This window comes from Copadichromis virginalis, linkage group LG11, assembly GCF_057382275.1.
Source record: "Copadichromis virginalis isolate Kocher_CV1m ecotype Utaka linkage group LG11, C_Virginalis_male_GT1.1, whole genome shotgun sequence".
Taxonomy (NCBI): domain Eukaryota; kingdom Metazoa; phylum Chordata; class Actinopteri; order Cichliformes; family Cichlidae; genus Copadichromis; species Copadichromis virginalis.
In genome coordinates, this window is record NC_140628.1 from 169,667 (window position 1) to 183,738 (window position 14,072).

Genomic DNA, 14,072 nt, shown 5'->3' on the forward strand with positions numbered 1-14,072 from the left:
ATAAATAACTTTACAGAATCTGAGATATACAGCTATACAGAAATGGGAACTATGCAAGTTGTAAACAGTTGTCGGATTAAAGATTATCGAATGTACAGAATGATTATTTACACAGAGCTATACAGTAGTGCAGTTAAGATAAGTGAGGGTGTGGATAGTTTCTACAGAGGCTGTATAAAGTGCTGGTGGTTGTGAGTGGTGGTTCAGTCCATGTTATTATTGTGTGTTTGAGGGTACAGTTGTCCATTGTGGGTGTGTGTATGTTCAGTCCATGTTTTAACGTGGGTCAGATGTCAGGAGGCAGAGTTCAGGAGTCTGACAGCTGTGGGGAAGAAGCTGTTCCGGTACCTGGTGGTCTTAGTCCGGAGGCTCCTGTGGCGCCTCCCAGAGGGCAGGAGGGTGAAGAGTCCATGTGATGGGTGACTGGGGTCTTTGATGATTTTCCCAGCCCTTTTCAGACACCGCTTACTGTGGATGTCTTTTATGGCAGGAAGTGGTGCTCCGGCGATGTGGTGGGCAGTTTTCACGACCCTCTGCAATGCCTTCCGGTCCGAGGCAGAGCAGTTCCCGTACCAGACTGTTATACAGTTGGTCAGGATGCTCTCGATGGTGCAGCGATAGAAGTTCACCAGGATGTCTGAGGACAGGTGGTTCTTCCTCAGAGTCCTCAAGAAGAAGAGGCGCTGGTGAGCCTTCTTGACCAGCTTGGAGCAGTTGGTCGTCCAGGTGAGATCCTCGGAGATGTGGACTCCCAGGAACTTGAAGCTGCTCACACGCTCCACAGCCGTCCCCTTAATGTGGATGGGTGGATGTGGGTCAGCATTCCTCCTGTAGTCCACGATGAGCTCCTTGGTCTTCTCGGTGTTAAGCAGCAGGTTGTTTGTGTCGCACCACTCAGCCAGACGATCCACCTCCTCCCTGTAGGTGGCCTCATCATTGTCACTGATGAGGCCAATCACCGTGGTGTCATCTGCAAACTTAATGATGGTGTTGGAACCATCAGCAGGTCTGCAGTGGTGGGTGAAGAGGGAGTAGAGGAAAGGGCTCATCACACAGCCTTGTGCTACACCGGTGTTCATTGTGATGGTAGATGAGCAGCGGTTATCCAGCCGGACATGTTGGGGGCGGTGTCTGGCGCTGAACAGAAATCACCGCGCTATGCTCCTTTGTTTATTGTGCATAAATAGTGAATTGTCCTGACACAATATTGTGTTTCGCTTCTGTTATTATGGTACACTGACAAAAACATTTTATTCACAGGATAAAAGAGGTTTTTTTGTATCACTAATTGCCCAGTACGATTACAGCATACAATATTATTGTCACTGCTACATTTCTGTAGTGCATACCAGAAATTATTTCTACTACTAATTAATTGCCATTGAGCTCAAAGGTCCTATTAACCCTTTAAGACCTACCATAGAACCAAGTCCGCCAGAGCTTATATTATATTTTTACATGTTGTAGAGCCATTTCTGGGAGCATTTCAAGTTGATATACATCAATACAACCATTATAGCCCAAATTTTAATAATATGTCTGCATTAAGTGCATAGTAACTGCATAAATTGTAAAAAAAAAAAAAAAAGTGCAATAAACTACAAAAAGTTAATTTAAAATCGTTTTTGTTTTTTAACATATATTTCTAGTTAGAGAAATTTAAGAGGCTTATCCCTCAAAACTGTAAATACAAAAAAGTTAGTTTCCCACCACAGGAAATTTATTTTGAGTGTCTTCATAGTTTTATTTTTGAAATACACCAATTTTTATATACTGCAGGAAAAACGAAAATAAATATTATAGTGCAAATTTGCAACAAAACAGCATATGCATCAAAATAAACTATTTCCAGCAGTGCAATATGAGTCCTAAGCATCCCAGAAACGACACAGAAAGTCATAAAGCCAAACATAACTTTTAAAAACACAAGTATAGGCTCATAAGGCCCTGTTGGTAAAAAACTACACTTCCGCAAAATGACGTCATGTATGCATGTATTTGCATACATTATAGAGGCCACTAGTGCTGACCAAGCTGCCATCTTTCTCTCTTCCCGTCTTTCAATGGCTGCTTCAATTTCAGCTTGACCCTCCAAACCGCAAGTAAGTAATCATTTTTTGTCATCTTTCCTTGCTGTCCCACTGGACTGGACATTAGTTTAGTTTTTTTAGCTACATCTGGTGAAGTTGTGGTAAAATGCTGGTATTAGCCTATTCGTCTTAGCAAGCTAGCCTGAAGCTAATATTTGCTAAATTTAGGGACACCCATGTCTCTTCAGGAGTTGGAGGCCGGTGTTTTAGGAGCGGATCTCAGGATCTCAACAACAGGCAGTGTTGGGGAGTAACATAATACATGCACCGGCGTTACGTATTTAAAATATAAAATATGAGTAAATGTATCCGTTACAGTTACCGTTCAATAGGTGATATTGAGAATACAGTTAGTTTGTTGAAATAAATGGATTACATGGTGGTATTTTCCTGTTTCATATGTTTGGCTATGGTCTCTCTATTTTTGGTAATTCCACGCCGGTGGAAACCCAAACAAAACACACAATAGGAGCCTCTAAAAATTATTACACAAAAATGATTTAATATGAAGGCAATAGCAGAGTGTTACAGGCATCACCCTAAACAATGTAGCCTGATGGGCGGTGTAGTCCGTGCGGCAGGGAGAATGGACTGCCATACCCGTTATGTGTCTGTGAGCGAGGGAGGGAGAAAAAGGAAAAGTACAGCTGTCACGGAGCAGAAACGGGAGCTGGAAGCATGTAAATAATATAATAATAATATATATAATATATATATATAATAATAATAACCACTGCAGCCAAGAAGAGTGCCTGACGAGCCCAGCTGTAAGTAAGCTATTAAGACTCGACTGTACACCGTGTTCGTGTTTTCCTCTGAAACAATAAGCTCTGTTGCAGCAGCCTTTCAACGCCTCTCTCTGTCTCTCGCTAGCAAAGTGACCCAGACAACAAAGTAAAGCTAGTTTTCAGCTACGAGCCCAACACGAACCCGACGTATTAGCCAGAGGTCCCTTTACTACGGTTCGGAGCCGCGACCTGTTTTCTATACGAGATCGCTGCAAAAAGTGCAGCCTTACCTGATGTGCACCTACTGTTACTCATTTATATTAAGATTTAAACATCTAGTTGGTGTTGGTATGGAGAGTAACCTTCAGTAACAGTAATAAATCACACAGCAATAGCACATTCATGTAGTTGTAAAGTATTCAGAATACATTACTTCTATAATCTTTGGTGGAATACATGTTAAAATTAACACTGTCAACAGGTTAGCACCTCATACCACAGTGCAGCAAAGCAGTCTCATGAGCGCTGGGAAGGACACGCCCAGAGCCCAGAACAGACAGTGCAGGAGATGACAAGGTTAGTAGTTGTATGGTGAAAATTATACTTTTAGTTATCTTGATTGGCAAAAGAAAAGTAAATACAAAATCTGCTTCTCACATTTAGGGCATTTCCAAGATTTTTTTTCAAAACTTCTTCAATTTCTTTTTTTTTTAAATGTATTTATTTATGCAAGTTTCAAAATTTTTTTACACATTCACAAACAGCGGGACAGAAGAACACAGACAATAAAGACAATAACAACCAAAAAAAACAAACAAACAAACAAAAAAAACAGAGCAACAAACCACACAACAGGGTACAAGGCCAGCACTTATTAAAAACAGCAGAGAAGCAAACAAAGCAACTGGTATACATGTCAAACAACTCACAATCTAGTGAGTCCAATCCACAAGATCAAATCCAAAGATCGCTAGGAGGAGCTGATAACAATCATGCAAAAACAGTTATGGGCAACAGCTCAGAATGAAAGCAGTTAAAACAATGTGGTCAGGACCCAGGGCGTGGACTGTCCTTCTTAATGTGGTCTATAAAGGGCCCCCATATCTTCCTGAACTTCTCCATGGAATCAGACGTAGAGAACCGAATTTCTTCCAGGTATAGACAGGAGACCATCTCCTCGAGCCACCTCTTGAAGCAGGGAGGGGAGGCAGATTTCCACTCCCCCAGAATCAAACGTTTGGCAATCACCATACCAAACATGAGGGCCTGTTGAACAGCAAAGGGAAGTGCCAAGGAGTCACCGGAGCAGCCCAGGATCACCATAAGACAGTCAGGATACAGTTGCCTATCATAAACAGTGCTATAGAAACTAAAAATACTAGTCCAAAAGGCTGTAAGCGTAGAACAGGACCAAAAAAGATGGCCAAGAGTACCGTCCACAAGTTTACATTTATCACATTTGGGGGAAACGTTAGGAAAAATCTTGTTCAATTTGGTTTTGGAATAGTGCAGTCTATGGACAACCTTAAATTGAATTAACTGAAGCCGGGCGTTAACAGAGCATAGTTTTATCCGACTTAACACTTCAGCCCATAGATCGTCAGAGATAACCAAACCAGTGTCCCTTGTCCAAGCCTCTTTAATATGGCAAGAGGGGACTGCCGAAGAAAAAAGGTTGACAAGCCGAGAAATTAAGTGTTTTGAGGTGGGAGGTTCGTTCATCATATTGTAAAAGACATGCTGTATGGGGATGGTATCTAAATTTGAGAATGCTTGCTTGACATAATTCCTAATTTGTAAGTACCGAAAAAAATGACTTGTAGGGAGATTGTACTTTGTCTGAAGCTGAGCAAAAGAGGCAAAATGATTGTCAATATAAAGATCCTTTATAGCAATTAATCCTTTGACAGGCCATTGTTTGAAAGCAGCATCCATTGTACTAGGCGTAAAGCTAGGATTGTGGCAGATCGGGGCAAAAGTTGACACTACCGGGAGGTTCAAGATTCTCTTAATTTGATTCAATATTTTTATGGAGTTGCAAAGAATAAAGTCATCACATGCACTTTTAATAACCGATTTTGAAAATAAGATAGCTGGCAGGGATGCTCCAGTGTGCTCGATAGCAGTGCTAAGCTCCAATTCGAGCCATTTAGGGCTGGACCTGCATCCCACAGCATCACCAACTATAGGCAGATTCCAGAAGACCCAGGCTCTGGCATTACAGGCCCAGTAATAATGTCTGAAAACTGGAAGGCCCAGACCACCCTCGTCCGAGGGCTTTTGCAAGTGAGACTTCGAGATGCGGGGGGGCTTGTAGGCCCAAGCGAAAGGCATGATAATGGCATCCAACGCTTTGAAAAAGGAAGACCTGAGAAAAATAGGAACGTTCTGGAATAGGTACATGAATTTAGGGAGCACAACCATTTTGATTATATTGATACGGCCAATCATTGAAAGTGGGAGAAGTTTCCACCTATCTATCATACACTTGAGCTCATCAGTTAGAACCGAATAATTAAGCCTGAAGAGGAGTTTTGAGTTCCTAGGGATGTTAATACCCAGGTATGAAAAGTAATCCTGGGAGACCTTAAAGGGCAAACTAGACAGGAAATCAGGGCCCAGACCAGACGACAGCGGCATAAGAACAGACTTCTTCCAATTTATGGTGAACCCTGATAGGTGGCCAAAGCTGTCAATCAGCTTAAGAAGTGGAGGAAGGGAGATCTTTAAATCTGAAAGAGCCAATATGATATCATCTGCATACAGACCGATGGTGTACTCTGACGTGCCACAATTTATACCAGAGATATGGGAATTGGCTCTGATGGCAATGGCCAACGGCTCAAGAGCTAAAGCAAAAAGCATTGGAGAGAGGCAACAACCCTGCCTTGTCCCACGGTGTAAGAGGAACGGGAGCGACCTCTCATGGTTGGTAAGGACCGAGGAACGAGGGCAAGCGTAAAGCAACTTAATCATATTCAAAAAATTCGACCCAAAACCAAATTTTTCAAGAGTAGCAAACAAATAACTCCATTCCACTTGGTCGAAAGCCTGCTGGGCATCGAGTGAAATCACCGCAGAATTGGGCAGTGTCGTTGAGTACATCGCATTTAAGAGACATCTAGTATTAGAAAAAGAGAATCTATTGGGGATAAAACCCGATTGGTCAGGATGAATTATAGAACCTATGTGCTTATTTAACCGGTTGGTTAGGACTTTAGCAATTATCTTTTGGTCTGAGTTGAGAAGACTTAGGGGACGATAGGAAGAAACATTAGTTTCGTCTCTGTCTTTTTTCAGGAGGAGACATATATGGGCATCGTAGAAAGAATGAGGGAATGAGCCGTTTAACACTGCGCAATTTACCATCCAAAGTAGCAGGGGAGCGATAACGTCAATATGTGTCTTATAAAGCTCTATCCCGAAACCGTCCGGACCACAAGCTTTTCCATTAGGAAAGGAGCAGATTGCATTTCTAATTTCCTCCAGCGTAAAGTCTGCATCGAGTAAGCCCCGTGCAGCCTCAGGAAGAGTCGGGATGTCTAAAGCATTAAGAAAATTAGTGATTTCAGCAACTGTGGCCATAGTACTAGATGTGTATAACTGACAATAAAAACTGCGAAATCTGTCATTTATCTGCTTGTGATCGGACAGCAACTGGCCAGTTGCAGAGAGAATTCTGTGTATCGCCCTTTCAGCTTGAATGCCCTTCAGCTGTCTGGAAAGCACCTTGTCAGCCTTTTCACCAAGCTCAAAATGCTTCTGTTTTAATCGACGAATACAATTCATGACCTGCTCCCCCAACATGTGGTTGTAGTCATATTTCAATTTGAGAATGGTATTAAGTGTGTCAGCAGCCCCGGTATCGCGATACTTCTCCTCCAACACAGACAGCTCTGCCTCAATATTAGTACGCAGCCTGAGTTTGTCCCTCTTCTGAGAAGCTTGATAAGCAATAATATGACCTCTAATAACGACTTTAAAGGACTCCCACAAAACAGAGTCCGAAACTACACCATTATCATTAAATTGTAAAAATTCTGCGATTTTAGTAGATAGGTAAACCGTAAAAGAGTCATTTAGATATAAAGAGGGGTTAAATTTCCAATTGTATTGGGGGGTATATAGGTTGAAGTCAATTACCGTTGAGAGAGGTGCGTGGTCCGAAACTAAAATACTGTGATAAGTGGAACTAACCACTTTCGAAATAAGCCTGGAATCAATAAGAAAATAGTCAATTCTACTGAAGCTGCCATGGACAGGGGAGAAGAAAGAGTATTGCTTTTCTAACGGATGCTGGTGCCTCCAAATGTCAACCAAGTCCAAAGATTTAGTAAGAGTATTGAGTACAGAAACAGCTCTCAAGGTTGGGGCCAGGGACGCAGAAGACCTATCCAACAATGGATCGAAATAACAATTAAAATCACCACCGATAATGATATTATGGTCATTGTATTGTGAGACAAGATTGAATATTTTACTAAAGAAGTCAGGGTTGTCAAAATTAGGGGCATAGATGTTCAAGAGGACTACAGGGGTGGAGTTGACTGTACCTGTAACAAGTATGAACCTCCCACCTGGATCACATATCTGAGTTTTGAATATAAAAGGGATAGTTCTGCGAACAAGAATGGCAACCCCTCTCGCCCTGGAAGAAAAGGCGGACTGGTACACCTGTGACACCCATACCGATCTTAATCGCCTCTGCTCTGAAGGTTGGATATGGGTCTCCTGTAAAAAAATTATATCAGAAGACAGAGATTTTAAATGCGAAAATACTTTACCACGTTTAAGAGCTTTGCCCATACCCCGACAATTCCAGGTCGTAAAAGTGATGTGGCTCATCCCCAGCTCAAGTGGGTGGATGGTGTACGACGATGTGGAGGGACAAAATAAAGGCTTTGACATTCGACAAATAAAGAGCTGGCACTTACAACAAAAAACAAAAACGACACATATTTAGAAACATGTAGACCCCCCCCCCACCCCCACAAAACGCAGAAAAAAAGATAGCGGAACACCCCCAATATCCAACAGGGAGGCAGCCGGGAACCAGGGCCAGCCTGACTGAACACTAATACTCAAAGAAAATACCGTGGAGCCCCGTGCGCCCCACATATAATCTATTTAACAAACATGAAAAACAAAATTGTGCACCAAGTACGAAAGATCCAACTCAAATATCTAGATGGATATAAAACTTTAACCGTTGCAACAAAACTGCAAATATGCAGAAATGAGACAGAGCATACAGAAACATTTGCATATTCCCAATATCACAACGTAACACAAATACTGTAGAGGCAAAACCCAATAGGCAAAATAGGCACTGTACACCGTTTCAGTGCGGGAAAGAGATGAACTCTACAGTATGTAAATCACAGTATGCAAACCAAAAAAACCTTTATATTGCGCATTGATCAGCTGAGGACAAAGATGTTGGATCAAAACATTCAACATAGCTGGGTAGAGAACATTACTGCAGAAAATGCGCGAATATGTAAACATGTCGTGAAATTAGTAGGTCACTTGTGAATTATTATTCATTTGCAGAGCCAATGGAGTCAGCAAACCGTGCAGCTTCCTCCGGCGACATAAAAGTCTTCGATGTGTTGTTATATTCGACATGGAGCTTTGCGGGAAAGCGAAGAGAGCACTTAGCACCGGCGTCGATCAGCCGCTTCCTCACACCACCAAAGGCCTGCCGCTGCGCCGAGACCTCCGCAGTGTAATCAGGAAAAATGGAAACTCTGTCTCCGCGGTACAGCAAAGGAGACCTTTGCCTGCTGAGTCGTAGTATGTCAAACACATCACGGTCGTTGTGGACTTAAGCGATGATGACACGTGGCCGTTCATTGGGCTGTGGCTTCGGTCTCAGGCTACGGTGGGCTCGGTCTATTTTTATCGGCCTGCTGAAGTTCTCACGACCCAAAAGTTCTGGAAGTAGGTTAGCAACGAAGTCGGTAGGGCTGCCTTCCTCATCCCCTTCCTTAACTCCCGCAATCCTCACGTTGAGTCGGCGAGAGCGCCCCTCCAGATCGTTGACTTTAGCTTTGAGGAGAGTGTTAACCACCTGTAGCTCTTTGCACGATGCTTCCAGCGCTGCTAATCGGCTATCGTTAGCGGACATAGCTTCATCAAGGTCTTCAAACCGGCGCTCAGACTCATGATATTTCTTCTGGAGAGAAGTTAGCGTTGCATCAATTGCATCGAGACAGCCCTCAACCGACTTCTTCAACCCGTCCACGAGCGAGGTTATTTTGGAAAGCTCAGCTCCATGGTTAGCGATAGCCGCTAATATGGCATCATTACCTGCCGCCGACTGGCTCGCCTTGGACGTATCCCTCTGGCTCTCATCTTTCTTCGGCATGATGACAAAAGATCGGCTCCGACAGTCCGCGAAACAGATTTTAAAACTACCCAGCTAGAAATAAACTTAAAGTGCAACTTTATGAGTGAGAAGGCACGGAGAGCACAGAAAACACGTCTACTCCATAGCTGCACACGAGCGCCCCCCCCCAAAACTTCTTCAATTTCTTTCATTACAGCTGTCCTGTGCCAGATGTTCTGTTGACCCACAGTGACAGGCATCATTTCAGAAACACCAGGAGGACTGAAACTCATCGCCGGGATCAAGCAGGGCTCGTGATCTTCACCAGCAGCTCCCTCACAAGAAGGATGAACCCAGCATTTCATGAACACTGATGGAGACCTTTGCTTTGTGTAATGTTAGAAGTACTCAGATAATCCTCAGGGGGTCTGGACTTTTACATAATATCATAGCTTGAAGTCCTGTAGAAAGTAAAATATATGTTGTGCTCTCTGGTTACTCTGGTATGATCCATCCATTCACTTCCGCTTATCCTTTTCAGGGTCGCGGGGGGCGCTGGAGCCTATCCCACCTGTCATAGGGCGAGAGGCAGAGTACACCCTGGACAGGTCGCCAGTCTGTCGCAGGGCTAACACACAGGGACAGACAACCATTCGCACTCATTCGCACATTCACACCTAGTGGCAATCATCCAATTAACCTATCCCCACAAGCTGCATGTCTTTGGACGGTGGGAGGAAGCCAGAGTACCTGGAGGGAACCCACGAAAACACGGGGAGAACATGCAAACTCCACACAGAAAGACCCCGGCCTGATGTTGGAATTGAACTCAGGACCTTCTTGCTGTGCGGCAACAGTGCTAACCACCGTGCCGCACACTGACTGGTATGAATGACTCTGAATTACTTTATGATAAATAACACACTATTGTCAAAAACAGTGAAAGAATTCCAGATCACAAGTTTTTAGTTCAAATACAAGTAACAACCTTTGACTTTAATCAGGTTTTATTTAATTGTGTCAGAGAAAACATCATCTTCATGTAGCTGCACAGTAAAATTCACTGAGTAAATTTTACTCAAATTGAAAAAAATTTTACTCTAAAAAAGACAGTATTTGGTCCCAGTCTAAATGGAGTAAAGTTTACTCTTACGGTAGAGTTAAACTTTCAGAGTTAAATCTACTCTATTCAGTGCAAATATTTTAATACACATGATGATAATTTACTCAGTTTAGTATAAAATAAAAACAATAATTTTACTCTGAGTAGAACAGAATTTTACTCTACATAGTATTTTATTCTAAATAGAGCAGAATTTTACTCAGAATTGAATTCTAATTTATTTCAAATAGAACAACATTTTCCCTCCAAATAGAATTAAAATTTTACATACAACTAAATTTTACTCTAAATAGAATTAAAAGAAGAAAAATATGTGACTTTATTTCGCCCTCTATGTATTATCATTCACTGCAAGGTACAATAAATAAATCAGAAATTATTTATATTTTAACAGCCACCTTTATTGTTCACAGGAAACAGTATGGTACAATATAAAAACTGGAATCACTATCACTGTATGACACCTGTAAATCAAATGCTTTACAACAGAAAAGCTCTTCAACACAAATTACATGAGGTCCATCTCTTGTACACAAAACTTGAACCCAGAAAATGTGCCATAAACTTGAGCACAGCCAAACTGGCCACATTTAAGACGAAGAGTCTTACCAGAACAGAGTCCATGGATCACTTTGAAATGCTTTATCAAGGAATTAGCATTTGTCTGGGACCTCTTGCAAATGAAACAAAACATTCCAGCTCAACACTCTTAGTAGAAAAAAAATATTCAACGCAGCATCCGAGCCCTCAACTCTGCAACCCTAGGATTCACTTTGGTTGTATCAACATCTATCTCGTAAATGGTGGTCTGCAGGAAGTTGTACATATTGACCAGATCGTGGTCATATGACGTACCAAAGACAAAGTGAGCTTTGAAAAGCTCATCAAAACAAGCAAGAGAGCCTGGTGACTTACAAGGTACTGCATGTTTGTCTATCACAATGAAGTACTTGTGAATCACATTCCTCTGAGTGCCCACTGCAAGAAGGTATGGTTGAAGGCTCTCTGTGATGCCATCGAGATGCCCCTGGATGCTAGTTCCCGTCTGTGACACAAAGACAGATAAACGTTCCAACATGATAAGACTTCGGTTAAAAAACAAGAAGCTGACAGAATTAAGGACAGATACAAAACAGACAAAACTAGTTCAATTTTAACTACTAGCTTGTCAAAACTAGTATCTGTTATCTGTATATCTACAAAAATCTATATGCAGATATAATCTATATAAATATGTTAATTACCATGACAGTTAATGTGTTGAAATTGTAGCATTTCTATTTACAATGAACTTAAAGTTTGGAATGACTTGTTGTTTGTGTACTTTACTCAAGTGATAAAAGAAATGTGTGATGTTGCAAATACAGCCTACATATGGTTGTGGAAGACATAAAGGCTGCTTGACTGAGCTGTATACATCTCTTGGTAATGACTAAATTCATAGTTGTATTTAAACATACACCTTTTAGTTCGTCTGAAATATTGTTATCAATGTAAATATAACTAGTTATGTTTCCTTTACTGTAACTTTACCTTGACAAACTTGACAAGATGGTCACAGGCTTGTCTGGCTGAGAGCTTTCCTGGTCTCTTGCGGCCATGAGGTGATGGTGGTAACAGGTGTACAAGGATCAAAATGGATGACATGTCACTGTCCCATCCTGGAAACATAAGTAAATTGGAAACAATAATTAGCTGCCAAAACACGTTATCTGCAACTGTGTTAACACTTACATTATAAAGTTTTGAAAAAAAAAAAAGCGACAGCAGGTGACGGTGTTACACTTTCAAATGCTCCAATTAAAACATAACAATAAAATTCCATTTATTTTATCTCACCATTTTCCACTTCTATTGTGCATTCAGCATTTTGCACAAGGTACTGAAGGTCATCTGATTGCGTGAGACCACGGCTTTGTTTGAGGACTTTCTGCTTGTAGATAGTGGGCCACTTCTCCAGGAACTTCACAGAGGTGGCTTCATCGAACATCAAAGTAAAATCTTGTTCAATCTGCAGAAGAGATGAAATTAAGTTTTTGAAACTCCTTGTATCAAACAACTTTTATGCTCACTTTTTTCTCAGATGCACCTCAACTTATAAATGTAACAGTGAGGGAAGTTGAAGGTAAGATAAACATACTAATCCTCCTATATCCAGGAATCTTGGGAAGTCCAAAAAGATATCAGATGACTTCACTGGATCATGAATCATCTTTTGGCGATAGTTGAAGGTCTGCTTCATCTTCATCATAACAATTCCTTCATCAGCTGTATGTTTCATCAGTGCAATAGCCTCAGAACACAAGCTGTCTGTCATTAGGCAGTTGTCTTCTCTGAAACAGTCTCTATCAGATGTTGGGCCCCCTAACAGTGGATATGAATAAGACAAAAAAGTGACACCGTGTCCTACAAGGCTTGAGAACTCAGCTAGAATTTTCATGCATGCAGTTTAGTCTCCAGATGAGTGAGACTTGAATTATAACTACTAACAATATCACATACCCATTTGCGTTTTTGACATTCTGGGAGTCTTGTTTTGTCCATTAGAAGCTTCCTTTTGGATAAACTTCAATCTCCAAGCCAGATACCCACTCCCATCTTCTGCATTGTAAAAATGCTCCTAAAATTAAATGAAATATTTTAATTAACATGTTAAAATATATTTACACTTTCAATCTGAAAATTGCAGCAATTGAGCTCCCTTGCTCGGGACTGGAGTGCTGAACTCTAAAGGGATTTAAATAATGAGAGTTAAGAAAAGGCAGCACAGAGGAAAGTCCTGCGAAAAGAAAAACATCTTCAGCTTTACTCAATCCAGAGCCAAACTGTTAAGTAAATTCTACATATATTTCATGCCTGAAAAATGTCTTACATTCACGAGTGAAAAGTAAATTGTTTGAACTTATTCTTTTTTGTACTTACATAGCCCAGCCTGCTCCTAGGATCAGCCAGGTATGGGAACAACGTGATGATACCCTTTGCATATTTCTCTTTAACACGTCTTGAAGGACTTGTCCTACACAGACAAACACAAAGTTGAAAGTCTAAATACCACCTCTAAGAAAATAAATGAATGAATAAATGATAAATGAATTTATCATATATATACTTATGAAATAACTATGTCAGCATACCCATGTTCACTTGTCATATGTGCAACTAATATCTTGACCATGTCACGCCGTCTGCTATCCGTTAGGCTTTTTGTCCGGGCATACTCATTGATGATCCTCTCTCCTCCTGGTTTGTTCTTTAGAACATCTTCAACCATCTAAGTTACAGTAAAATAGAGCGATATAATAATATATAATCAATATATCATAAATATTTTTCTTGTGATACTAAAAAAGCTTTCAGGTTCGTTCTAGATCAAATCAAAGGTCTATAGTCACGAATACATGTTATTTTTTTTAAGTATGTTTTAGTATAGAATTGAGGTTCATTAGATATTCATGATCACTGTGCTTCAAAGCCACCTAAAGTTCTGTTAAAAAGCACAAATAATTACCCTTAAATTTGTCTGTCTCTCAAGCACACTAACTTTTTATGTTGCCGATCTGGTCTACAATTTGCAGACCTGTGCTGAAGGAAAGACAGCAGAATCTTGTGCTTTTATGACAGTGATAATAATACATATAATATATTCAAATTTGTGTCAACTTTCTGAAAGGGTATACAGCAAACTACATAGCTTACTCGGGCAAGAGAAGTGTCGTCAGCTCTCCGTCTTGTTGTAGGACTGTGTTCCAATAATATGGTGTCATCAGAGTCCACTTCAATTTCTCCACTGGAACTGGTAA

At 41.0% G+C, this 14,072-nt stretch overlaps 1 protein-coding gene across 1 annotated transcript; it reads right to left on the reverse strand.

Annotated features, from left to right (window-relative positions):
* Positions 1–10,672: 10,672 nt before the first annotated feature.
* On the reverse strand, positions 10,673–13,526 carry LOC146697878 (uncharacterized). The gene is made up of 7 exons (XM_085472619.1): positions 13,407–13,526; positions 13,195–13,288; positions 12,775–12,892; positions 12,413–12,636; positions 12,112–12,283; positions 11,806–11,933; positions 10,673–11,317 (listed from the first exon to the last, which is right to left on the reverse strand). Exons 1-7 carry the CDS (start codon positions 13,445–13,447, stop codon positions 11,000–11,002), a joined length of 1,095 nt encoding a protein of 364 aa, XP_085328745.1. The 5' UTR covers positions 13,448–13,526; the 3' UTR covers positions 10,673–10,999.
* Between the last annotated feature and the right edge of the window lie 546 nt (positions 13,527–14,072).

Coding starts and splice junctions, on each gene's coding strand:
- LOC146697878 (XM_085472619.1), bottom strand. CDS start 13,447: ATGGTCAAGATATTAGTTGCACATATGACAAGTGAACATGG. Junction 12,893..13,194: donor CTAGGAGCAGGCTGGGCTAT/GTAAGTACAAAA, acceptor ATTTAATTTTAG/GAGCATTTTTACAATGCAGA. Junction 11,318..11,805: donor ATCTTGTCAAGTTTGTCAAG/GTAAAGTTACAG, acceptor TTTGTGTCACAG/ACGGGAACTAGCATCCAGGG.